General features: G+C 41.1%; 1 protein-coding gene and 1 long non-coding RNA gene across 9 annotated transcripts in view; one reads left to right on the plus strand and one right to left on the minus strand.

Moving 5' to 3' along the window:
* Positions 1–25,569, plus strand: part of LOC418658 (arylsulfatase D) — a 40,045-nt gene extending 14,476 nt beyond the window's left edge. For 4 of the 8 annotated variants that reach the window (XM_040661528.2, XM_025146629.3, XM_025146628.3 and 1 more), the window contains 5 exons: positions 336–472; positions 686–820; positions 2,500–2,662; positions 3,294–3,415; positions 3,875–4,966. In XM_040661528.2, coding sequence (XP_040517462.1) covers positions 336–472; positions 686–820; positions 2,500–2,662; positions 3,294–3,415; positions 3,875–4,242 — 925 coding nt within the window. In that variant the 3' untranslated portion in view covers positions 4,243–4,966. Of the gene's footprint in view, positions 1–335; positions 473–685; positions 821–2,499; positions 2,663–3,293; positions 3,416–3,874; positions 4,967–6,576; positions 6,678–7,932; positions 8,012–8,728; positions 8,870–9,475; positions 9,598–10,495; positions 10,619–12,050; positions 12,475–13,534; positions 13,672–16,262; positions 16,398–17,507; positions 17,671–18,594; positions 18,717–24,676 lie in introns of those variants that run through there. The other 4 variants (XM_046906046.1, XM_416856.8, XM_004938437.5 and 1 more) reach the window with 4 other exon arrangements.
* LOC107051959 lies at positions 5,775–6,941 on the minus strand. Its single transcript, XR_001463972.3, has 2 exons — positions 6,633–6,941; positions 5,775–6,088 (listed from the first exon to the last, which is right to left on the minus strand). It is a non-coding gene; the product is annotated as an uncharacterized LOC107051959 (long non-coding RNA).
* Positions 25,570–26,375: the final 806 nt, after the last annotated feature.

A 26,375-nucleotide genomic window follows, 5' to 3' on the forward strand; every position in this document is an offset into this window, starting at 1 on the left:
ACTTTAATGGCCATCTTAGAAGAGCCATGTAAATCTTAAGGTAAATATAAGACTATTTCCAATTGCATTTAATCAAAAAAAAAGCATCAGAGACAAGCAGCTGATTCTTAAAAGCACTGCACAAGTGCTATGCCTGTTTACACATTGGAATCTGACTGAAAACTATCTGTCTTGTCTACATTTTATGCAAGAAGCAACAGTTGACTAAGATCAACGGGGTTGTGTTGTATGTGGATCCACTATAGACCTACTGTTTGTGTCTGTGCACTGATGAATATGAAAACTTTCAAAATATTTCAAATGCACAACAAAATTTATGCTTCTTTGTTTTTAAGAAACAGAAACGGACCATTCCTTCTCTTTGTTTCCTTTCTTCATGTTCACACACCCCTCTTCACCACAGTGAAGTTTCTTGGGAAAAGCCATCACGGTTTGTATGGAGACAATGTGGAAGAAATGGACTGGATGGTGGGTAAGTATTCTTGATGAGAGATTTGTTTCAGAAATGTATATCTGTGTGTTTTAAAGCAGGAGAAGTAATAAAGCCAAGATATCCACAGCAATCTACGCTGTTCAAACCTTCTCAGACCACACTGCAAAAGATCATTATCAAAATGTTATTCATGTGGAATGATCTTTCTAATTGCTTAATTGGAACCCTGCTGTCTTTCTTCTTAAATTTAAGGCAAAATTTTAGATTTGCTTGACAAGGAAGGTTTGAAAAATCATACGTTCACATACTTTGCCTCTGATCATGGAGGACACTTGGAAGCTCAGGATGGTTCTGCCCAGATGGGTGGCTGGAATGGCATTTATAAAGGTAGGAAATAAAATATACCTTTCCATGTTGATTAGAAACAAACTCAGTGGTGTAACCTGGGTGAAGTTGTCAAGGCTCGAGTGAGTTACGTTGTTTTCCAGCTTGAAATACAGGTGACAAACATAGGTGCTTTAATCTTAAAGTTACTTTTTCTTTCAGTAAAATGTAAGCATTATTACACATTTCTTCAATAAAGGTATTATACAGTTTGATACCTGTAAACTATTTGGTGTTCTCAAGTGAAAGGCACTGAATAAAATGTGATAGATCCCTTTAAAACTCCCCTTTCCCCCCGCATAGGTCTGTTCCTGATTCACTTGTTTCTTTTTCTCATTATTTTCAGAAATCATTGCTGTCCACCTATTTGATATGAAATAGGGTAAGGACACACTGTGTCATTACTTGCAGCAACAGTTTAGCCCCCTGTATGCCTTTACACTCTACGTAAATCAGTGATTGGCATAAGACCCAAATGACTTTGGTGATGCACAAAGACCTCACTCACTACTGCCTGCTTTTTGTGCTTTGAATTATGATTCAGCCTCCTGAGCAGTGCAGTAGATTTTTAAAGCCACAAATTATGCATTCATTGCACTTTCTCCCATCTGCCCCAGCAGCACTGAATCATTAGACCATCTCCTCCTGTGTCCTGCCATGAGCATGTGCTTGAACAGGACTCAGGGTTTAGGCTCTGTTACCACCAGTGAACCACCCACTTCTTGCCCATACTTCTCATGTTTTTATTTTCCTAAATCAGGTTTCTTCCAATTACAAGCCTCCCTGAGCTCTTCTGCAGGGCACAGCAGAAGTCAAAGACATGGAATTTTGGCTCCCACATGGTGAATGTTTTGATGCTGAGCAATGGTTGCTGGCTCTTAGGGAAGGTCTTATTTATAGTACGCTTGTCCTCCATCTCATTCCTTATTTCCTCTCTAGTATCAAGATGCTGTATTATGTGAGTTTATGTAGTAGCAAGCTGGGAAAAGGTGTTTTGCTGTCATTTTAAGTAATGTGTATATGATCTGATTTCATAGTTCAGATTTTTTGCTTCTGAGTTCAGAGATGTTGCATTAGGAAAGTCAGATCCAAATCTCAATTTGAAAAATACAAAAGATGTTTTAAGGCATCTGGAAATATTTCTGTGTTAAAAACACGTATTTCCTTCCAGTACTTAGAGGGAGCATATAAACAGGAGGGGGTACGTCTGTTTACAAGGGTGGACAGTGATAGGACAAGGGGGAATGGTTTTAAGCTAAGACGGGAGATTTAGGTTAGATATTAGGAGAAAGTTTTTCACACAGAGGGTGGTGACACACTGGAAGAGGGTTTTAGATGCCCCATCCCTGGAGGCATTCAAGGCCAGGCTGGATGTGGCTCTGGGCAGCCTGGTCTAGTGGTTGGCGACCCTGCACATAGCAGGGGGGTTGAAACTGAATGATCTTTGAGTTCCTTTTCAACCCAGGCCATTCTATGATTCTATGATTCTGAAGGGAATCCGTGGCTACAAAGAGAAGAAATATTTTTTACACTGTTTGCTAAGGTAAGATACTTAATCTTAAGTTTTGTGCAGTTTTAAACAGAATATCAAGTACTTCTTCAGTCTTGTGTCTGCTGCCTCTGTGAATACTTCCTTGTGAGTTTGCCTCTGAACTGCTGTATGTTGTTTATTTTACTTGCAGGTGGAAAAGGCATGGGAGGTTGGGAAGGAGGGATCCGTGTGCCAGGAGTATTCAGGTGGCCAGGAGTGTTACCTGCAGGCACAGTTATCAATGAACCTACAAGTCTGATGGATATTTTTCCCACAGTTGTTCATCTGGCTGGAGGAATATTGCCTCAGGACAGGTATGGAGATATTTCCAGCAGGAGAAATTGAACGGAGAACTATCAACTAAATAATTTCAGTGGGTTTTTTAATCATCCAAGGAGATATCCCATCTAGAGCATAGTCTCAAGCCCAGTCTAAGATTTTAAACTCAAAAGCAACACTCCCTCCCTTCCCCTTCCCCATACACACCTGGATATGCCCATAGGTATGTATGTGGCCACAGGACTTGTTCATTTCTAAACAAAGTTCAGCATCACTCAGGAAAGAATTGATGGCTGAGGTTGTTTTGGTATTAAATTACCAGAGCTATGGACACATGCAGATTCCTCCTAACAACTTTAAACCCATACTTGTCCAAAAGATTTCTACAAACTCCTTTGAAATTTGCTATATATAAGCAATTATGAGATCAGTGTCAACTTGTCTGAATAAAGAACATTATTCCAGTAGACCAAACGCTAAATATTGTGTATGTATTATGAGCTGGAATGAGTTTACCCAGCTATTTTGAAAATAACAAATTAACTCAATAAACAAACAAACAAAAAATCTAAAGAATTTTAAATGTTGGCCTGACAATCTGCTGGCTGCGATAATATGCAGTTAACTCTGTCAGGTTTGTCCCCTCCTGAATACGCATTACATTAGGGTAATCGACGGACGAAACTTGATGCCTTTACTCCAAGGAAGAACTCAAAAGTCAGAGCATAAGTTCCTCTTTCACTACTGTGGATCCTACTTGCACGCAGTGCGGTGGCACCAAAAAGACAGTAAGTGTAAACGTTCCACGTTAACTACAGTATGTAAGATTTCTTCTCTTGATGTCTTTCTTGCTGTATGATGGATTTCTTGCATGATGACATTTATCTGTATTGATCTCTGAGATTCTTGAAATTGTTATGTTTGATATATCAGTAATTTTTGCTAGCTGGAGCTCCCTTGCAGCTTAAAAATACTTGTAAGCAATAAAGGAGATGCATTATAGGAAGTGGGATGGAAATAGAAGCTGGCTGCCTACTACTACACTTGAAGCCTGATATTGTCTTCTTCATATTTTTACGGTTTTCTGTCTTCAAACTCAGTACTCAGTGCAGAGAATCTTACCTGTAGTGATGGGAAAGCCAGGGTGTGTGACAAGAGGTCTCCTTAGTAAGCAATCACTGCTTGAAGACAATTCACCTTTTCCTCTGCTGTCTTGCAGCCGTGCCATAAGATTTATTTCCTGACAGGTGGAGCTGTCTGGAAGGCTCATTATGTGACCCCAAACTTCCATCCACTCGGGGCTGGGGCTTGTTATGGAAAAGGAATTTGCCCATGTTTTGGGGAAGGCGTGACCCATCATGACCCTCCACTGCTGTATGACCTCTCACGAGACCCTTCTGAGTCCCAGCCTCTGTCAGCTGACACCGAGCCCCTCTTTGACACTGTAATAGAGCAGATTGGGAGAGCCATTGAAGAGCACCGCAGGACACTGACTGCAGTCCCACAGCAGCTCTCCTTATACAACATCATCTGGAAGCCATGGCTGCAGCCCTGCTGTGGGACATTCCCATTCTGTTGGTGTGATAAAGAAGGTGACAGCACACAGAGTTTGTAAGATGGAGGACTGCTAACATGTCCTGTGGCACTGAGTGCTTTGCTGACCAAGCTTTCAGAAAATAATCATGTTCTTTTTCTTGCAAGCCAAGTGAATGAAAATAAAGTAATTTTGAGTATAGATTTACCCTTTTATTTTTCACTCCTAAACAAAGGTTTTAGGAAATCCTGTCCGGTGTGGTAAAGGACTTGAGTGGAGACAGTTTTTTACAGATTTAGATCTAAGAGACAGCTGTAGAGGGGTATGCCTGAACTCCGTCTAGTTTATGCTTGCTCAAGCAGGACAATTTGGAGAACTCTGAAGAGACCCTAGAATATCATGCTGTCTTAGATAAATCTCTGTATGTTTGCAGTTGTGTGCCTGTGGTCTATGATTCATGGGCATAATCCATGGGCATATCCAACATAGTAGTTTGTCATTACTGGTTTCTGCATTTTTCTATCATCTTTGCAAAAGTATTATTGAGATGCTGAGTGACTGTGATTTTGTCAAGGATAGTTCTCAGGCAGCTTTACTTGACTGACAATAACACATATCACAAAAAAAAAGTATGAAGTTGGAAATGTTGAAGATCAGTATAACTTTGCAATAGTGACAAAGAAGAGGGAAGCAATTTGCTCTTCAGTGGGAGGTCCTGGTGCATATTATGTTGGCACACAGTAGTTTTATTGTATAAAAGTTGCCAATAAAAATGTTTTGAATAAATAGCATGCACTGTTTCAAAGTCAGTTAGCAAAATGTGGTCCTTTTGAGGCTCATAGGAATTAATGTTTAAAATATTTGGCAGTCGTATACTTATATTTACAAACCGTAACTCCTTAAAAGGGATCGTGCCAGTAATAGTTTAAAAGAAAACAACAAAAATCAACCAACCAACCAAAAACCTAGGAATATGACCCTAGCTAGGCTTTCTATGGAGGCACATGACTCTACTGAAGCTTGCAGTGAAATTGAAGACACTTTAATGCTTTCAACTGTATTGTTGACTGTTCTTCACAGGATGTAGATGAAGTCAAGTTTTATTATAAGCATACTGCTAAAACTCTGTAGAGAAATTGGGTTTTGAAGTGAGTTAACGGAAAGTGATTGCTTATAGGTTTTGCATATATTTTTTTCTTTGTTTTCCCCCTACAGCTGCCCCTGCAAGCATTTTACTTGCTCATCCGGTCTATTTGCTTCAGTTTTCTTATCTCAGTGTTTTTTCATAAGCATTACATAGAGATGGTACAAATTTCTGTTTGTGTCATTTCAGTCTGTTGTTTCTTTACTACTACAGAAAACTTGTCAGGGCTCTAGGGGGATGTATGAATGCCTGCACTTCCTTTTAGTACCCAGACATGAGGAAAAAAAAAAGGAGAGTGGAAGTATAAAGCACCCAGTGACTCAAAATTAAGTTTTTTTCTGGCAGAGAATTTGCAGTAGTGAGGATAAAACATCTCCCTGCGCTTTGGTGCAGTGAAAAAACTGCAAAAACTGAAAAGGTGGAAATAGTGCAGGGCTCAAAATGCATGGAAACGTAATGTTCTTTCTGCTTCATTGTTATAAAGCTTTTTTTTTTTCCCTTATTAAAGGTCTTGGTTCAAAGCTCAGTTGTATTAACGACAATATACAATCACAGCTGTTACCTTTGCAGTGGGTCACTAACACAGTGGTGAATAACAGGGTGTAATGGCTGTGCAAGAAGAATGCCCTTCCATTTCCAGACATAGATTTGTGATGAGAAGAAAATTCAAAGCTTGTTTTTTTCTTTTCTTTTTCTTTTGTATTTAAAGACAAGCCAGCAGCAGCTTGGGCACATCTTCAGTAGTCATCCCATGGTGAGAACAATGGAAACAGCCTAGAAAAGCTGAGAGAAAAGTTTAGTCACCATTTGGACCAAAGACAGATGTAAACTAATACTTAAATTATTGGGAACCACCTTTCTCGAAGTATGGGGTAATTTTCAAGAGAGGGAATTTTTCAAGGGAAAGCTTTGCACCAGAAATATCACAAGCTGTTAAGTAACTGCACTAGATAAGTATTATCTTCAAATAGGTTTTTGTACAGCCAAATCTGACAACTTACGTCTTACAAGGATAACCAAACATAGTCATGTGTTCAAGGAGATCAACAAAAAGCTGTCTCCAGCCAAAGTTATCCCTTTCAATATATTATATGAACCTGCTAGTTTAAACTGCTTCACCTTTCCACCTCAATTGACCCCTGCAGATTTCTCTGAGTACAATGTTAAATTTGGCACTCACAGTGCTCAAGGGACCAGGGGAGCTGAAATGTCAACAAGCGAATAGAAATGTGTTTCTCTCATTGCTCAAGACCTTTGAAAGGATAAAGTGCATCACAACAGAGCTGACTTCTGAAAGAAGTGGATGTGGGGAAGGGGAATACTCTACCTTTACTTCCCGGGGAAGACGTCTCATTTAATATCTTCAGTGCAGGTAGGTTTAGCTCACCTGAAAATGCAATGAGGAAGAAAAGACAACATAAAAGAAAAAGGGGAGGACAAGCCAGTCCTCTTATTCTGTTTGAGAGGTCAGAAAGCAGGCTGGAGGAAATAAAACCACGGGACTCCGAGTTTGATTTTGTAATCCTTTGAAGCATCATTTTGGAGGCACTGCAATAGAGCAGTGCTAGGCTTTGCATGGATCTGCACAGAATTAATGGGGTAGGCAGCCCGGAGAAGGCAGTGGCCATGTTGTGTCACTGTTTCAAGAATAAGGACTTTGTACTGTCTGGAATTTGTGTGTAACCTCAGTGGCGGTCCCGCTCACTGCTCCTGGCAGACATCCCAGTGGCTTCTGCATCCAGAACTGGGGGAGGGGAGATGGAGAGCAAACACAGTAAATCCACTCCCACTTCCTCCCACACAAATCTCGGGGGATCAGGCTGTTTAGCAAACCAAAGAACAAGAAGGAATTCCAGAGCAGGAAGAATAATTTGTTCTCCATGTTGTTAAAAGGAGCTGGCTCGCTTTGTTAGACTTTTTAATAACATTCAGATAGAAGCACCTCCCTAAAGGCAGTAGATGGCATCCACACTAAGAGTGTCACAGTCATTCCCTAAGAATTGCACGGTAATAATTAGTTCCCAGACTGGCTTTTATTTGAGGCATACTTTGTAGTTTCTAAGCTCAGTAAGGATTAGTTAACTTTCCTGAAGTTAAAATATAGTTTGATGTTATGTAAAGAGTGAGGAACTAGATTTACATATCACTGCCTCCTGTTTCACTAAACAGAAACCTTCATTTCAGTGAAAACCGACCAGCAGTTTTGTGCCTGTATTTAGTAACCAACATCTTTAACATTAGTTCAAAGTATTTAGTCTTCTTGCCAAACATGAGTCTCCCTGAAGTTAACGGCAGCTGAGAGCAGGCTGGGTCCTGTAACACCGCATGCTGTGCAGTGTCTTCAGAAGTTCTCTCTCCTGCCTTGCAGGGTCTGCTCAAGAGGGCTCTGCAAATAGACCATCAGAAAGTTGGAGACTGCATTGCCAAGCCCTGGTGCAGTGCAGTCTTGTCACAGTCAGACACAGGCAATGGCAATATGGTTGTGATAATACAGGGTAGTTAATAAGCAGCTTCACAGACAAGATCACCAGAGGTGCTGGGCTCTCTTTTATTTTATTTTATTTTATTTTTAATTTTACATATATTTTTCCTATTTATTTATTTATTTATTTATTTATTTTAACCAGAATCATATGACAAATGATGTGCCTTTTTCATACCAGGGGAAGCCATGAAGTTTACCAGGGAAGACAGCGGTAAGAAAATGTATGAACTGGGGGTCTTTCTTGTATTTTTAAATGTTGTGCATAAGGGAATGTAAGCAGATCTCTAAAAGCTAAAAACTGTTGAGACTCCAAGAGCACTTAATGTGGATTTAGAACTAGATCTTCTCATAGAACCATAGAATGGCTTGAGTTAAAAGGGACATCAGGGATCACCAAGTTCTAGTGCCCCTGCCACAGGCAGGGCTGCCAGCCACTAGAGCAAGTAATGAACTAGCAGTTAGTAGATTTATTCTAGTATATGCACTTAAGGTGAACTATCTCTCACAAACACACTGAGCAACTAAGATATGTGCTGAGACAGCCTTCTAGGAAGATACCCAAGGTTAAGCCCAATGCTGCAACTTTGATTCTGCAGATGGTACATGAATGTCTGAGCTGTTTGTAGCACTACGCCCAGTGGATACAATGCTCAAGCTATTGCCATCTTAATCAGATGCATGACACGGAAATGTCTGATGAGATTGGTGCAAATCTCAAGGACGAAATACGCAAACAAAATTGCTGTGCAAACGAAAATAAAAAAAAATACCGGTTTCAGAAAATTCAAGAGCGTTTGTAAATATTCAGGAGCTCCATCTGCTGGCAGTAGTTGGTAGCTCTTTGCACCGGAACAGTCCTAATACTTTTTAAGAATTAAAAGTATATTATAAAGCTTGCCAACATTTTTGTTCAATTTCCCTTTTAATTTTAACTTCAGGAGCTGCCTAAGCATTTGGCTCATTTTGTGCTTGTTTCTAAGAAGCTGTGTATCAAGTCCTCCAAAACCCAATTTTCTACTGATACTGGCTGATGATCTTGGGATTGGAGATGTGGGTTGTTATGGCAATGATACTATCAGGTAAGAATTCTACAAAATAAACTACCCATCCTGATAAATTCTAGTGGGGGAAAAAAAAAAAACCACTGATGCAGTATTAGAAAATTTCTTATTAACAGATCAATTTATCTAGATACACTTCTTTCCAAAGCATGTTAGTAATTCCTCTTGGAATAAAAATTATACAAGCATGCTTGAGTGACTTTCATGGACTTCTAATTTTCAGTATGTATAGACAGAAATGTGTAAATGTGCATGTGCCTTCTATTTCTCAGATGTACATAGTTTGTATGTATCTACAACTCAGGTGCTGAAATATTAACGACTGGGATCAGGATAACATACCAGCTAACAACTCTTGTTGGCTTGTTACAGGGTGACACCATAATGTGCTCTCTTTATCCCCAGTTCAGTTTTCAGTCTGGATGTATCTTGATTGATAGAATGATTGTGCATATTTATCCCGTGTCTATTCTCATCTATTACAGTCTTGCAACTTGAGTGACCCATGTCTATTAGTGAAATTTTTTTCACTGTGCTTCGTGAGCTTGTGATACGAAGTAGACCTGAAATGCCTTTTCTTTATACATCAATAAAAATGCATATTGATATGATTTTTCTTTTTAGGACACCTCACATTGATGGTCTGGCAAAGGAAGGAGTGAGACTTACTCAGCACATTGCTGCAGCTGCTGTCTGTACTCCCAGCAGAGCAGCCTTCCTGACTGGCAGATACCCCATCAGATCAGGTTAGGCCTCTACTAGTTCACTGCAGTTTGTCTAGCCATTGTTGCTATAAAAAATCCCTTTAAACAAACCATTGTAAAGACTGGTTAATCTAAGGCTTTGGGACCTCAGTGAGATGGGCAGAAATAAAGATGACTAGATTTACTGATTGATTTCCATGGGAAAATCCCCACATAAAGCACATTTCATGTGGTTAAATGACAACACAAGAATGGATGAAAATCAAAACAAGCACCAAAGGTGGAAACAAAGAAAACAGTAAAGTATAAGCACTGAATGTAGAATTAAAAGCAAATTATTTATTAATTATTTATTAAGCAAAGTATTTTGACTACCCTAATGAACATTTTAATAATGAAATCTGTCAGTGTGTGGAATAGTTCTCAATGATAAAACATGTTTTATTCTGCCATTAATAGTGAAGACAGAAAACCATTCACATTATCTCCCAGTAATTGTGAGGATAGCTTGTCTGATCTGACTCTGACTTGCTAAAGGAGCTATAGCTTTGTGGATAAATGCTTTGGGTTGTTTTTGGTTTTTGGTGTTGGGTTTTTGTTGTTGTTGTTGTTGTTAGTTTTGCTTTTTTTTTTCCCCCCTTAGTTCCTTATTAGCATCTTACTGTGGTAGAACTTTGCCTAATATCCAAACATAGACATCTTAATGCCACTTTCAACACTTCAGCTGAAGCATCTGCACTGGACTAGCAGATACAACAGAAAACTTGGAAGGGACATCCTTCTGAAGGGTCAGTCAGAATACCTTAGGGCATGCTGAATGTATAATAAAAAGGTACCAGGCTTTGGCAGCTGAATCTCATTCATCAGAAAGAACAATGTGAAAAAACTGAAAAATCTGAATTCTGGCTTGCTTTATTTTAAAAATACTACTCTTCTCCAGGCATGGCATCCAGCACAGAACGGCGCATTCTTTTTTGGAATGGATGTTCTGGTGGACTCCCACCAAATGAAACTACTTTTGCCAGAGTACTGCACCAGCAAGGTTATTCTACAGCACTTGTAGGTATGAAACACAGAAACTTGCTATCTGATGTTATTCAAATGAGGCTGTTTCTGTAAATGTTTTTCCTTGCCAAAATATCCAGGATCAGATAAACCAAAGTTTTTTTGATGGAAAACTTTAGAAATCAACAGGGTTTTTCAAATGCCACTCACAACCCAACCTCCAGTAGTGTCAACATTATATATGTGATAATTCAAAAATGGAATGTATGTATGGAATACATAGATGCACGTGGCAAAGAGAAATAATTGCATGGGAGGACACCTTGTTTGCCCAGTACAGTTTCCTTTAGAAGAACCAATATTCAGACAGACCAAAAATATGTTGTCTGACAGTTGGTACTCAGACTCTGCAGTGGTCTTAAGTCTATCTGATGACTAGATTTTCTGTTACTTACTCATCCTTCTTATCATACAGAGTTAAAATGCCTTAATTTTCTGCTGCTGAAACAAAATAGCTGGAAGACTTCTATTGCCTCCAGGGAGTTTTGGATCAGAATCTGTGTTCAAGAAAGAAAATCCTGTTAACTGTTTGCTAAATTTTCCTGAGCAGTGATTATATGATGTGTCCTCTCAATTTTATACTCTTCTAGGCAGTCAAAGGTATCATGTGCTTAAACGTAAGAACTGTGATTTTCATGCCTCTACTTGGCTCCAGCACACTGAAGTGCCATTCATTTCCTGAACTGAAATGAGTCTCAGTGAAGTACAGGCTTTACACAAGCTTGTGCAAATGGGAGATCTTTCCCTAGCTCGTTGCAGTCTGGTATAGTTTGTTCTATAAAATACACTCATATACAGGAGCACTGAGCTTATTAGCAGTTCACTGAAGTTATTTGGGCCTGGTTAATAGGCCCAAAGCCCGTGGTTATAGGCTGTGTCCTTCAATGTCACAATAATTACATTGCTCTGTAAAATGACTTCATTAAGCTTCATTATCAGTACATGACATATTCTGATATGTCCAATTGCACTGGATAATTAGAGTGGTCTATTTTGCTACTCATTTTAGGAGAGCTGGTTTGTACAACTTATTCCTGAACTTTGTTTTTGAATTTGAAGGTCAAATCAAAATTATTTGTAAAGTAGTTCATATTTTGGCACTTTTTTTTCCTTTGGCACAAGAGATTCTCCCACCAGCCCACACATTAATAATTACCATCATATAAAAATAATAAGCACAAAATACTGCAATCATATTGGTACTTAAAGAGGTGTCTGAGCTGGACTGTTACCTATGTGGAATTTTGTCAGTTAAGTGAAGAAAAAGAGCTATTCTCTGAGATACAGTGCAAGGAGAGCCTGACTTATTTCAGCTGGCTCCTCCCTTGGTTGCACTTTAGCTGAGGAGTGCAGCCAACCTTTTAGAAATAAAGGCAGACACACATGAGAGAAATGATGTTCGACTTAATACTTCTGTTTTGTTTTTCCAGGGAAGTGGCATTTGGGTGTGAACTGCAAATCCCACCGTGATCACTGCCACCACCCTTTAAATCATGGTTTTGAATATTTTTATGGCATGTCTTTTACCATTTTGAATGAGTGTCAAGGCACTGATGACCCTGAACTGGCCAAGTCTTCGCAAGATACATATTGGCTTTACACACAGATAATCTTTATTGCAGTGCTTACGCTTTTGTTTGGAAAACTTACCCACTTATTCTCAGTAAAATGGAAAATAATAGTATGTGTGACCATCTTTGGTCTCCTGTATTTCCTTTCCTGGTTCTCCAGCTATGGATTCACCAAATACTGGAACTGTATTATGATGAGAAATCATGAAATCACAGAACAACCAATGAATCTAGACAAAACTACTTCTAATATGTTGAAGGAGGCAGTTTCATTCATTGAAAGGTAACCAACAAAAACTGTATCGCCTCTTAAGGACTTTTTAAATAATACAATTGCTCTGTCATACACTATTGGGTTACTCAGCTGGCACACTGAACTATCTGCTCCAAGTGTTGGCCAGCAGCAATTTGTTGTTTTTTGGAATCCATCTACATGTCAGCACCCAACTGCTGTCCTTCATCTTTTACGTAGCTTGTAAGCTTCTCAGGAAAAGTAAGCTGATTTTGTTGTGTTTTTGTTTTGTTCACAATGGAGTCCTAGCCAAGGACTGGGCCTGCAAGCAGTAGGAACAGAAAAAATGACCTTAGCCTGATGAATGAACTCTTATGTGAAGTTCCATAAGTTAATGTTTCACAAGCAGAAGACTGATACTGAGATTTGTTTTGTTTTACCCAAGTGTCTTTCTTTTACAATTCTCCCACTGCGAGTTAAACTAACTGCTAAGCTCTTGGCAGTATTCATGTGGCACGTTTGGACATAACCCTGAATAAGATTGTATTATTTCCCTGAGGGCTTGAACACTTTTTTGGTTTCTAAGGGGAAATGGAGTGAGAGAAATCTCTTCTGTGTCACTTTGAACACGGATAATCTTACGTTCCTTAGATATCCTGCCTGACCTCTAGCTGCCAGTGTTAAAGGGATGCAGTTCCCTTCTGGTGCAGTATCATATCTGCTGGTTTTACGTGTATGTCTCAGATACCCAGTGATACCAATATTTAGGTTTAAGCAAGTGAATCCTATTCTCCTTTCCACTGAGTGTGTGTCAGTCTGTAGGCTGTGAACTTTCATGTTCATTTATTTCATGCTCTACAAGTATCTAATTTGGAACCAGAGAAAAGGCCCATTACTATTTTGGTCTTCCTAAAGGACCAAAATCTTTGAAGGGTGTTTTGATCCCCTCTGTCTTCCAAAGCCTCAAAAATGCAAGATATCAAAATCAAAAATTTTTACTCTGGTCCCCCCATTGTCCGCCACCAGTGAGACAGTCACTATGCCACTGTTATATTTTGTTCAGAGTGGTAGTTCGCAGAGAGATGACTACTCTTGTTTTCTCTTATTTCAGAAACAAGCATAGACCGTTTCTTCTCTTTTTGTCCCTCTTACATGTTCACACCCCACTTATTACCACAAAGGAGTTTCTGGGAAGAAGCAGGCATGGCCTATATGGAGATAATGTAGAGGAAATGGACTGGATGGTGGGTAAGTGGTGATCTTGAAAGAAATAATTTATTTAAATGAGGGAGATGACAGTACTTGCTATTTATATATGACAAAAAATCTTGCCTTGCATATATAGTTAGCTCCAAAGGCAGCCATTTCATTACAAATCCTCTTTTCTTCTTCTTGGTGTGAATGTGGAAACTTTTCCTATGTTTTAATTGACACATTTCAGTGTTTCAGTGCAAAATCATAGAATTATAGAATCATTTGAGTTGGAAGGGACCTTTAAAGCTCATCTAGTCCAATTGCCCTGCAATGAACAGGGACATCTACAGCTAGATTAGGGTGCTCAGAGCCAGGTTCAGACTGACATTGAATGTCCCCAGGGACAGGATATCCACCAAATCTTTCGGCAACCATTTCCTCTCTTTCTGTCACAACAGACTCTCCTAAGGAGTTTGTCCCCTTCTTATAGCCTCTGTTTAGATATGGAAAGGTTACTATGAGGTCTCCCCAAAGCCATCTCTTCTCCAGGTTGAACAACCCCAGCTCTCTCAGCCTGTCCTCACAAGGGAGGTGTTCCATCTCTTGGATCATTTTTGTGGCCCTCAACTGGACACGGTCCAACAGGTCCATGTCTCTCCTGTACTGAGGACTCCACATCTGAATGCAGTACTTCAGGTGAAGTAGGGGCAGAGGGGCAGGATCACCTTTCTTGACCTACTGTCCATGCTTCTTTTGATACAGACCAGGATACAGCTGGCTTTCTGGGCTGTGAGGATACATTGCTGGCTCATGTCCAGCTTGCCATCCACCAGTATCTCCAAGTCCTTTTTTGCAGGGCTGTGCTCAATCCTTAAAATCCCCAGCTTGCACTCACGTGGAGGGTTACTGTGACCCAGAAGCAAGATCCTGCAGTTGGATTTGTTGAACCTCATGAAGTTCTCCTGGACCCACTGCTCAAGCCTGTCTAGGTTTCTCTGGATGAAGTCAGAAAATCAAATATTATAGAATCATAGAATCAGCATGGCTGAAAAGGATCTCCAAGATCATCCAGTCCAACCGTCCATCTACTATTAATATAACCTCACTAAACGAAGTCCCTTAGTACAATTTCTAAACTTTTCTTGAATACCTTCAGAGACAGTGACTCCACCACCTCCCTGGGCAGCCCATTCCAGCACCTGACTACTCCTTCAGAGAAGAAATTTTTCCAAATATTCAACCTGAACCTCTCCTGGTGCAACTTGAGGCTGTTCCCTCTCATCCCATTGCTATTTATGTGGGAGAAAAGGCCAAGCCCCACCTCACCACAACCTCCTTTCAGGTTGTTGTAGAGAGCTAGGAGGTCTTCCCTGAGCCTCCTCTTCTCTAGACCAAGCAATCCCAGTTCCCTCAGCTGCTCCCCATAAGAACTGTGCTCCAGACTCCTCACCAACTTCATTGCCCTTCTCTGGACACGCACCAGGGCCTCAATGTCTTTCTTCTAGTGAGGGACCCAAAACTGAGCACAGAACTCAAAGTCTGGCCTCACCAGAGTTGAGTACAAGGGGAGATCACTTCTCTGCTCCTGCTTGCAACACTATTTGTTGAGTCATACAGTCATGTCACCATCCCTCCTTCATAGTCTATCCATTCTGAAGAGCTTATAGCCATAAATTGCAACACTCCAGTTGTGGGAGAGATCCCATCATGTTTCAGTAATGATAACAAAGTCAGATGTTGCCTGCTGCATGATGGCTTCCAGCTCCTCCTGTTTGTTGCCCATGCTGTGTGCGTTGGTGTAGATATACTTCATCCGAGCCATTGGCCTCACCCCCAACCCCATCATCATTCCCCCAGGCTCTAGCGAACCTTGTTTTAACACCTTCCCCCTTCATACCTAGTTTAAAGCCCTCTCAATGAGCCCTGACAGTTCCTGGGCTAGGGTCTGTTTCTCCCTTTGAGACAGGTGAGACACATCTGCAGCCATCAGGCCAGGCACTGAGTAAACTCCCACAAGACTAAAAAAAATAAAAATAAATTTAAAAAATCTCTGTGATTGCATTAGCCTCTTAGCCATTCCTTATGAAGTTAACATTAATTAATCTTAACATTCCTTATGAAGTTAGATTTGAATTGCACTCTGCAGAGTGCAACCACTAACATCCTGAGAACATTTTGGCTGATTGTGTGAAGCCTGATTTCAGGACCCTGTATAGCTCTTGGTGAGACACGAGCAGTTTTCTATGATGAAGCAGCTCTATTGTTTTAGCTTTTCAAGAGGCTTTAGGTTACACAATGGATATAATCCTTGACTCAGAGAATTTACAGCACAAACATGACAGAATATTCTGAGAAGTCTGAATAAAAGGATCATTCCTTTATGTTATTTTCCATTTAGGGTTTTTTGTTTTGTTTTGTTTTGTTTTAATTTTCCTGTCTTTTATTCACACTACAAATTTTGGACACATTCAGCAGCTTTTTGTTGGGCTCTTCTTCCATAATTCAGGATTACTCTGCATTGCTGGTGGTAGCTCGTAACAGAATTCACTGAGGACAACAGAATGACTGGCTTCACTGAATTTTAAGTCAGTGAAAAATCCGACTGTATCTCAACACATCGTTATGCTGTTTTGCTTCGTTTATAGGTAGGCTTCTGGATGTTATTGACAAAGAAGGCTTGAAGAACACCACATTTATTTATTTTGCATCTGATCATGGAGGATCTGTAGAAGCTCACAGAGGAAATGTCAGATTGGGTGGATGGAATGGTATCTATAAAGGTAAAATCTTAGTGGCATGTACATACATAAGACTGTCTATTACAAAGAAAGCAACAGAATAAAGTATGTCCAGATATTTTTACAAAGATATTTCCTTCTCAGACTTTAAGTCCAGAAAGAAAACCTCACAAATTGTCCGAATGTGTATACTTCCAAATTTTCCTCTGAAATGTGAAAACATAAACTTGTGTCCTTTAATATTGCTTTTTCGAAGACTTACCAATTCTTGATATTTTTGCCCACAAAGTTTCTCCTAGACATCATTCTTCATCAGTCTTACAGCTTTATTAAAGTCTGCCTTTCTGGAGATTTTTAGTTTTTTCTTGTTTCCATCCTTGAGGCTTTAAATTTTTCATGATCATTCTCCCCCAACCCACCTCCCACATGGTCATTCTCCACTGATTCTTTCTTTAGTATTAAATGCATAAATATTCCCTTCTGCTTGCTTTTTCCACTTCTTTTGCCACATAGTAAGAAATAAGGCTTTTTTTTTCTTCCTCAGTGAACACAATGGGAAACAATTAAAACAAAACAAATAAATCCATTTCTAAAGCTCACTGCTGATTAGTATTTATCTCTTTCCTCCACATCTCTTAGATGAACTCTATTCTTCTTTCTCTGTTCTTCATTGCATAATGTGAAGTCATAGAGTGCTACTTCATATGAGAGTGTACATCAATGAAGCAAAGGCTGGGGATGAAACCAATAAATTTTTTATGTCCACAGACCTGGTGAGGTACTTTAATCCAGACTAATATCCTCTGGAATTCCTCTAGCTGTCTAAGTCATGAGTTAACTCTCCAGACTCCTTGAAAACCCACTGTGATATCTTGAGCAGCTTGGCACTTACTGTATAACAAAGCCTGAAAACTGTTCCCATCATTTACATCCCAAAATAAGGTGCCACACATGAAAGTGTAAAATAGAGAGTAATATGTAATGAATTTATTTTTGAAGAATGGATCTTGCACTGTAGCCATTCTACTGCTCTTCAGGACTTAGTGTGTTTGCATGAAAAGTATTTGAATATGAAAGTTTTAAAATTTCTTGTTATGCATGCATAAGAAATGTCTAACATATACATATATATGTTTTCCCCTCATATTATAGGTGGAAAAGGAATGGGAGGCTGGGAAGGAGGGATCCGTGTTCCAGGAATAGTTAGATGGCCTGGAGCGTTGCCTGCAGGCATAGTTATCAGCGAGCCAACAAGCATTATGGACATTTTCCCAACAGTGGTTCACCTGGCTGGAGGGATAGTGCCTCAGGACAGGTACAAAAGAGGCTTCCTAAACCATGTTTGCTCTTCTTTCTTGTTTTAGGTAGAAGCTGATTTTGCGTCATACATCCTAACACCCACAGGTTAAATTCTGTTAGTTGCTAAAAAAGACAGTTCTCTATCAATCTTTCTACTTAGCTTTCCCCATCTAATCTGATTATATGGGAAAAAAAAAAAAAAAAGGAAAAAAAAAAGAGAGAGAGAAAAATATGTTATCAAGGATGTTAGTTAACTCAGTATTCTAATCATTGAAAGGAAACTTAGCTAACTGGTGTCACTGAGAGGACTTAAAAAAAAAACAAGATTAATAAAAACAATTGCTTTAGACTTAATTTTACTTAAGACAGTCTCTCTCCAAACCTGGCTCTTTGTGAGCAGGGAAGATGGAACAAATGTCCTGCATCTGGATGCCAGTAATGGAGAAGTAGGTTCCTGGACAGCGAGCAATAGGTAGAGCCTATGTTAGTCTCTCTAAGAACTAGTGAAAGGCTGGGTGACTAAAGCATTCTGAGAAAGAACATAAAAGTTCTTGTGTTGCACAACTAAACCAACTGACAGTCAGTTAATTGTCACCATTTTGACAGAGTCTATCAGTGATCTCAATTTCAGGAAGCCAAAACCAGTGAACTTCCCTTCTCTATGGTTATCACTTAGCCCCAGGAAATTTACAGGGATGTTAGCTTATCTACCCAGTGTGTGTGAAGTAGCTGCAATTGCACAAACTGCTAGTTACTACTAATCACTGGCCACCACCCATCCGGACAATTAAAACTGTCAGAGGTAATAAGCTAAACAGTAGTTTATTTTAGAAATGACATTTGAAATCCTAGTGCATTATCTATAGAGAGTGAGTACTGCTCACACTGCAGGCAGGGCGCAATTCCTGAACAGTCTGATGATCTCAGCCCTCTTCACCAGGGTAATCGATGGGCGCACCTTGCTGCCATTACTGCAGGGGACAGTGCAGCACTCCGAGCATGAGTTCATGTTTCACTACTGTGGTGTGGTTTTGCATGCAGTACGGTGGCACCAGAAAGACAGTGAGTATAAACATTCCCCCTGCAGCCTGTGGGAGATGATTCAGTGACCTCTCATTTCCAACAGGAAAACAGGTCACAACATTTATACACATTTTGAGCAAGTTTAGTGATTCAAACACAGCTCTTTTGCAAGGTGCAGAATGGGCATTGTTAGCTATCCTGCCTTGCCTAAGGTGAAGGGTTTTGCTCCCTGAGTAGCATAGCTTTAAGAATCTTCATGTTGTTGCCATGTTTCTATTGTTTTTGATGTGTGTAAGGCCGGGACACAGTAGGCGCAGGGAAGAGCACAGAGACAATCACCTCCCTTTCCCTGCTGGCCACCCCTGTTCTTGATGCAGCAGAGGATGCAGTTGGCCTTCCAGGCTAAAAGCACATACTACTGGCTCATGTTCAGTTTTTTGTCCACCAGGACTTTCAAGAAAATCCACAGGTCTGCTCTCAATGGGTACTTCTCTAAGACTGTACACACATCTGGGATTGCCCCAATCCAAGTGCATCACCTTGCACTGGTTGAATCTCATAATGTTCCCATGGGCCCACTCCTCAAGCCTGTCCAGGTTCCTTGAGATTATATCTCTGCCTTCTATTATATCAACCGTACCACTCAGCTCAGTGTCATCAGCAAACTTGCTGAGAGTACATTTGATTCCACTGTCTATGTCGTTGATAAAGATGTTGAAGAGCACTGGTCCACAATGGACCCCTGCAGGGCCCCCCTAGTCAACTGGCCTTCATACAGCTGTTGACCACAACCCTCTGTCTGTGACCAACCAGTTCTTTTTCCACTGACTAGTTCACCCTTCAAATCCATATCTCTCCAATATAGAGATAAGAATGTGGTGTGAGAACACATCAATGAAAAAGATCTTGCAGAATTCAAGTAGGTGATATCAGTTGCCTTTCTTTTTTCCACTGATGCTGTCACTCCATCGTAGAAGGCCACCAGATTGGTCAGGCACAATCTGCTGTGCTGGCTGTCTGGGATCATCTCCTTGTGTCCCATGTGCCTTCCAGCAGGATGTATTCTGTGATCTTCCCAGGCACAAAGGTTAGGCTCACAGGCCTGTAGTTCCCCAGGTCTTCCTTTCTTAAAAATAGGAGTGATGTTTCCCTTTTTCCAGTAACCAGCAGCTTCACCTGACAGTCATGACTTTTCAGATATGATGGAGAATGGCTTGACAACCACATCAGCCAGTTCCTTCAGGACCCTGGGGTCTATGATATCCAGCCCCATAGACTTGTACAGATTCAGCCTCATGAAGTAGTCTCTGACTCCATCTGCTCTTGCAGTGGGAGGGATTTTGCTCCTCCAACTCCCACCTAGAGGTTCAGGGATGTGTGAGGCAGGGAAGCCTGACTGCCAGTGAAGCCTGAGGCAAAGAACTCACTGAGTACCCAATTCTTCTCCAGACAGAGGACACTCAGTCCTCTCTTCATCAGAGTGGGAGAAAATATGGTAGAAAACAGTAAGTACAGCAGAATTTATGGCTTCAAACTGTGCCAGGGAAGGTTCAGGCTGGATGTTAGGAAATACTACTTCTCTGAAAGGGTGGTCAGGGACTGGAATGGGCTGCCCAGAGAGGTGGTGGAGTCACCAACCCTGGAGGTATTCAAGGAACATTTGGACATTGCGTTGAGGGACATGGTTTAGCGAGAACCATTGGCGATGGGTGAATGGTTGGACTGGATGATCCTGTGGGTCTTTTCCAACCTTTGTGATTCTATGATTTCTTAAATCCACTTCTTCCATGAAGTAGAGTGTCTTCCCTCATTCTAGGGAAGGGCTTCGTTTTTGTTTGTTGTCCCCCATCCCATCTTGGGACTTCTTCATATCTCTTTCCCAGTTATTAGACAAAAACGTTAGGAACATTTTCTGTCTGGAGAAAAGAGAGAATAATTCTTAACAACAAATAAAAGGGCAAAATGGGGAAGGGAGAGGTTCTGCAGCTGCCTGCCTTCTGCTGTGTAGCTGAGCACTGCGACCTGCGCAGCCCTGCACTCCCAGCGGCCAAATCCTTCTCTGGGCGCTGCAGCTGAGCAGGTGGACTCGGCCACAGCTCGGTGACCCCGGCCTCAGCCGCTCAGGGGGCAGCGCCAAGGAGCTCCGTTGTAGACGCGGTGCCGCGGGCTGCAACTGCCTTGGGCCGCCGCTGAGGGGAGCAGAAGCGGGAAGGCGCCGCCAGGGGGCAGCGCGGCACCGCCAACCGCCATCACCGCCACGGCTGCCGCCGCGGGAGTCAGACGTCAAATAAACAGCTTAAACAAGGAGATAATTAACATGTAACAACAATTCTGTGGCTCCGCAGCGCCGTTGCCGGCCTCACTTTTCGTTTTCAAGTTTGGGAGGGCCTGCAGAGAGAGCGTGGCCCACCCCCCCGCAGGCTCAGGCATGGAGCTGCCCCAGGAGCCCGCGTAGGGCCCAGGGGTGGGAGGAGGGCCGTGAGGGCAGGAGTTGGACTTCGAGAACAGCCCTAACACAGAGACGATGGATGTCCCACCACCTGCGGTAGCTTCATTGCCAGAACGTTGGTTCTTGAACTCACTGAAACTGCAGTTTGACCTGCAAGCTCAGCCTACAGCTCCAAGCTTCAACCCATCTAACTTGTTAGTCCATTAACTTGTTAGCACTACCTAAAACAGCACAGGAGCTAGGAACTCTCCTGTGCCTCTAAATGCACCACAATTCACAGAGATCTCTTTTTAGTACATGTATTTTCCATACGGAGGAAACCTTGTACAAAGGACTGCAGACTCCTCAAAAACCCCTGCAGGAGGAGTCACATTGCACTTCTCTAGTGAAAAGCTGAACGATACACAACAAATGACGAGTTTGAAGAACTGCTTTTTGGGTTCAAGTGCTGTTCTCCTCTCCTCCTTCTCATGTCTTGTCCTCCTTGGACGTAATAAGGTTTATCTACGCCAGAATTTTAGTTCAGACCAGAAGTGTGCTTTCAAAGCAACCCATCCTGAGCATACCCACTCACCACGTTGATTTGCGCCACAGAATGGTCTTGAAGACTGTAACTTTAGTCGCAGAGGAAGCCAAACTGTGAAATAGGCTCCAGGCTCATACTCACATACTGTTACCACTAGCAGATAATGAGCAGATGGGACCAGAGAGTTAACCCGCAGTGAAGAAACCCCAAACAAGTACAGTGTGGAAGTCATTAACACTGCTTTTGCTGTATGGATCAGTTTTTAATAGGTCACACTACTTGTAACATAGATACGGAAACCACATACAGATGTAAGGTGTATTTTAAGTTCCCACAAAACACTAAAGCACTGCTACAGCTCTCGTTCATGCCTTGATATCATTTATAACCACTGAAACACAACTGCTGCTGGCTAGGTCATTGCAAACAATCAGACATTCTGCATATGAAATTAAGTACTACTGTTTGGCTCAACTTTCATCTAGGACAGGAATTCTGTTTCTTTGCACTGTGCTGATGAGCTTCTAATTTCAAAGAGCCTGATTAAATGAATAATATGAAGGTGATATACCCTTAAATGAATGCAACTGTGAGAAAATTTAATGTCTATTCCCTTTCATTTACTGGACGGGCTGAATATGAAGCCACTGTGTCTTGACGCCACAGTCATAAATTAAGCACTCCACTGAAGCTAGAAGTGTTTTCTTCTACCACAGCACAATAAGGCTTATTAGTGATAGTCCATTTCTTTCCGCTCATTAAATTGATTGATTGTTACCAGATGGGCTTGAGAGATGTTTGGATTGAAGAAGCAGGTTTTCTTTCCCTTGGATATATTCTATTAACATGTTGCCCTAAAATTCGCACACATTCTTCAAATTCTGTCAGAGCTACTTCAGTAGCAAATTGCATAGCCCCCTTTGCTTCTTGGGAAGGGCCATACCCCCTGCTAGTTCCAGCAGTGCTGACTTCTACCATCTTTATTTATTTATTTATTTATTATGAGTTTCTATAACTCAGCTGTCTACTCAGCTCACCAACACAGGTTAATTACTATCAGCCTGACTGTATCCTTCCCAATGACCTAACAAGGGCCTGGCTCTCTCCTACTCTGCAACTTCGGTAATTCTTTGCAGCTGGGGAAAAAAAAAAGATGTTAAAAATGTGCAGAATGTGAACAATTCTCCTCAGACACTCTACACTGCTGTCTCTGAATTACTGTGCAATGTATTATGAGGAATTCAGCTCAATTATTAAAGAAAAATAGTGACTTTTTTTCTGAGCAATAATCACAGACTTCTCTACTGTAAGAATTTACACTTGTCCATCTCATATTAATCTATTAAGCAGTGATTTGAGCTATATTACAGTAGTACAGCTAATCTGGGAAATGCACTTGGCCCAGAGGTTACTTACTTAACTCCTTCTGTAAGCACTTGTGCTACCCAGCCAATAAACAGAAGACCCAAATCCCATACTTAGGAAACCCTGATATGACTGCGAATGCTTGCATTTTTATCACAAAACAAAAATGTACTTTTATTCACAAGATGGGGAAAATTAGGTGGCCTTGGAACAGTAAAGTGTGCACCCAAAAGCTAAGGAGCTAAGGAATACCTGTCCTCATTAAGGCATCAGCAACAGTGAGCCAGTTTCCCTTATAAAATCCACCTTTGCATCCTTGCTGTCAATTTCAGAAGCAGATAACTAAAATCTATCATGTCTAAATGTACTATGTAAAAACATTTCACAACCACTGAGACATCATCTCTCACAAAAATGCAGTAGCATAGCTTAGAAGGACCTGGAAAGCGTACAGTAGAAATATGTAGCCAATGAGCAGCTGAATGTGTTAAGTTTAAGGACAACCTGAGATTTAATGTCTGTTATTTGTTCCTCATCATCTCTTATAATTTTTTCTTTTTCCATTTAATCGTACAAACATGTCCTAGCTGTAGTGACATGGCACAGTTAGAAGAATAAAACTACAGAATCCTGGTCACAAAGCTCAGCACAGGGGACAACAGATGGAAAGACAGTTCAGCAGATCCCACTGAACCAAAGGAAAAATGGTACAAACATGTCCTAGCTGTAGTGACATGGCACAGTTAGAAGAATAAAACTACAGAATCCTGGTCACAAAGCTCAGCACAGGGGACAACAGATGGAAAGACAGTTCAGCAGATCCCACTGAACCAAAGGAAAAATGCCAGGTAGGCACAATGCAGAGGTCAGCTAGTTGTGCTCACTGGCTCCAAACACTGAAGTCCCCCTTTTATTCTTCTGTCCTTTTTTCAGAGGCAGTATCTTATTACTCTCTTCTTGCTGGGCACAGCTCTGCCTCATCTTGGAATGAGTTCAGGATAGTGCTTTCTCAAGACATTGAGAGGAATAAAGGGAAAAGAAAGAGGGGAGATGAAGGAAAATACCCTCTTGAACTGCATTTCCTTTGTTTTTTTTTTCATTTACAGTTAAAGATCTGCACTTAAAACACAAGCCTAAAGTTGCAAACCGATTGCATTCATTCTGTTCACTTAAAAGCTATTTTCCAGATTTTGTTTTCGTGGCCAGTCATTAATGCCATATTTGAAAACATGCTTGAAAGTAGGCACAGACATGTGGTGCATCAGTTTGTGTCCAGATGCTGTTCTTGGCTTGGATTTAGAGAGCTAACAGAAGAACCAGCTACTCCTACCCACATCCAGAAACAAAGGGATACATTTTCCACTTCCCCCAACCAAGAGGCATACAGAGCTTTTAAAAGAACATGAGAAAGGGGCAGAGACTCCACACCCAAAACGTTAGACCTAACCATCCATGAAGTGTAAATAGCCTTGCAAGTACCGACAGCCCAGGTGTGCCCATGAGTCATTCTGAATCCCTGCCAGCTCCCAACACGTCTTTTTCCTGTCTGTGACAACCACAATACATGCTCACAAATAACTCAGAACTTGAACCGACTTCTTAGGGATCTCCCCCGTGCCTACTGCCATTAAGCTGTTCATTGCGCTTCTGTTGTAACAGGAGGTACCATATGGAAAGCTCATTACGCTACTCCACTGTTCAAACCAGAAGACTCTGGAGCTTGCTTTGAAAGAGGAATTTGCCCGTGTTTTGGGGATGGTGTAACCCATCATGACCCTCCACTGCTGTTTGATCTCTCACAAGATCCTTCAGAGGAAAATCCCCTATCCACGGACACTGAGCCTTTGTTTGATTCTGTAACGAAGAGAATAGGAAAAGCTGTAGAAGAGCACCGTAAGACGCTGACTCCAGTCCCACAGCAGCTGTCTCCTTACAATAACGTGTGGAAGCCGTGGCTGCAGCCATGCTGTGGCACATTTCCATTCTGTTGGTGTGATAAAGAAACCAAGAAAGCCGATGACACACTTTAATATCGAAATCAAAATAGAGTTAGTTGAAGAAGAAAAAAAAAAAAGCAATTTTCACATTCACATGCCTACAGCCATATAGAGATAAGGGACAAATTACACCAGAATAATTGAAAGGGACGTTCTTGCTGCTTTTTTGTTCAATCTTTCTTCATTAGGCCTGTACTTTCAAGCAGTTTTTAAAGAAATGCTCCAAACACGCTCTGCTCATGTGACCTGTATATCCTGTGCCTCAAATGGTTCTAAATCAAATACACAGATAACTGAACCAAAATGTCTTTCCTTACTAATTTTCAACTTAACAAAACTATGAATGACAAGAGATTAAACTTGACGTGCTGCTGTTTATGCAGGTAATATGCTTGTTAAGGCAACAGGTCTGTACCCAAGAGGATCTCTCTTCAAGATCTTGCCCTTTTAATGAAAAAGCCGTTGTGTGCTTAACAGCACAGCTGTGCATTTAATTTGGAAACACGCCAAAACACGGTGGCCTCAAAGAAATAAAAACATTCTAGCTTATAGCAATATTTTGCCTCGTCCTTATATTTATTTATCTGCCATGTAAAGAGTTTCTGGAGAAGAGAGAAAACAACAACAACAACAACAACAAACCAACGCTGACAAATGTGTTTTGACCCTTAAGTAGCTAAAGTTACAATTCCAAATTCAGCATTTAAGAATCTAGCTATTCTGAAATGCTAAACCACTGCAATTCCAACTGACACACAGCTTCCATGCTGTTAAATCAGCTCCCCCGTAGGAGCATTGAAAATCATCATCCAGCTGCCTGGACAAGATAGGTCCCAAATTTCACAGCCCCTGAGACCGATCCATCTGTAAGCTGCGTGTCCCACTTCGGCATGAATGCTCCTGATTTTATGAGAGTGCTGAAACGCCCCCGTTAAAAACGTGCTTTGGTTTCAGTAGGTGTTAAAAAATCCCCTGCACACACTAATCACTTCAGTGTACAGGTCACATTCTACAAGCCAAACAAGTGTCAGCACTCTGTACAGTCATTAGGGAAAGGCAGGGAATTAAAATATCTAATCCTCTCTTACTGCCCTCTGGTTAACTGCATTCATCTCTCAATATATAATCCTAACCAGGTTCTTGCAGGGGTTTTGTGTCAAATCCAATCTTTAGGCAGAGGTTGCTGCATTTTCTGGCTCAAAAAAAGAAGTAAATTGTGTGGCAGAGACTCAGATCCAAACCTCTAAGCCTTCCTGAACACTGTGTGTTCACTCCTACTACATAGCAAAATATCAGCAAGATTTAAAAGGCAGCACGGGAAGGTAAGAACAGCCCAGCAGTAGCTTCAGATAACATTTCCT

The sequence above is a fragment of the Gallus gallus genome, chromosome 1 (assembly GCF_016699485.2).
Source record: "Gallus gallus isolate bGalGal1 chromosome 1, bGalGal1.mat.broiler.GRCg7b, whole genome shotgun sequence".
Classification (NCBI taxonomy): Eukaryota; Metazoa; Chordata; class Aves; order Galliformes; family Phasianidae; genus Gallus; species Gallus gallus.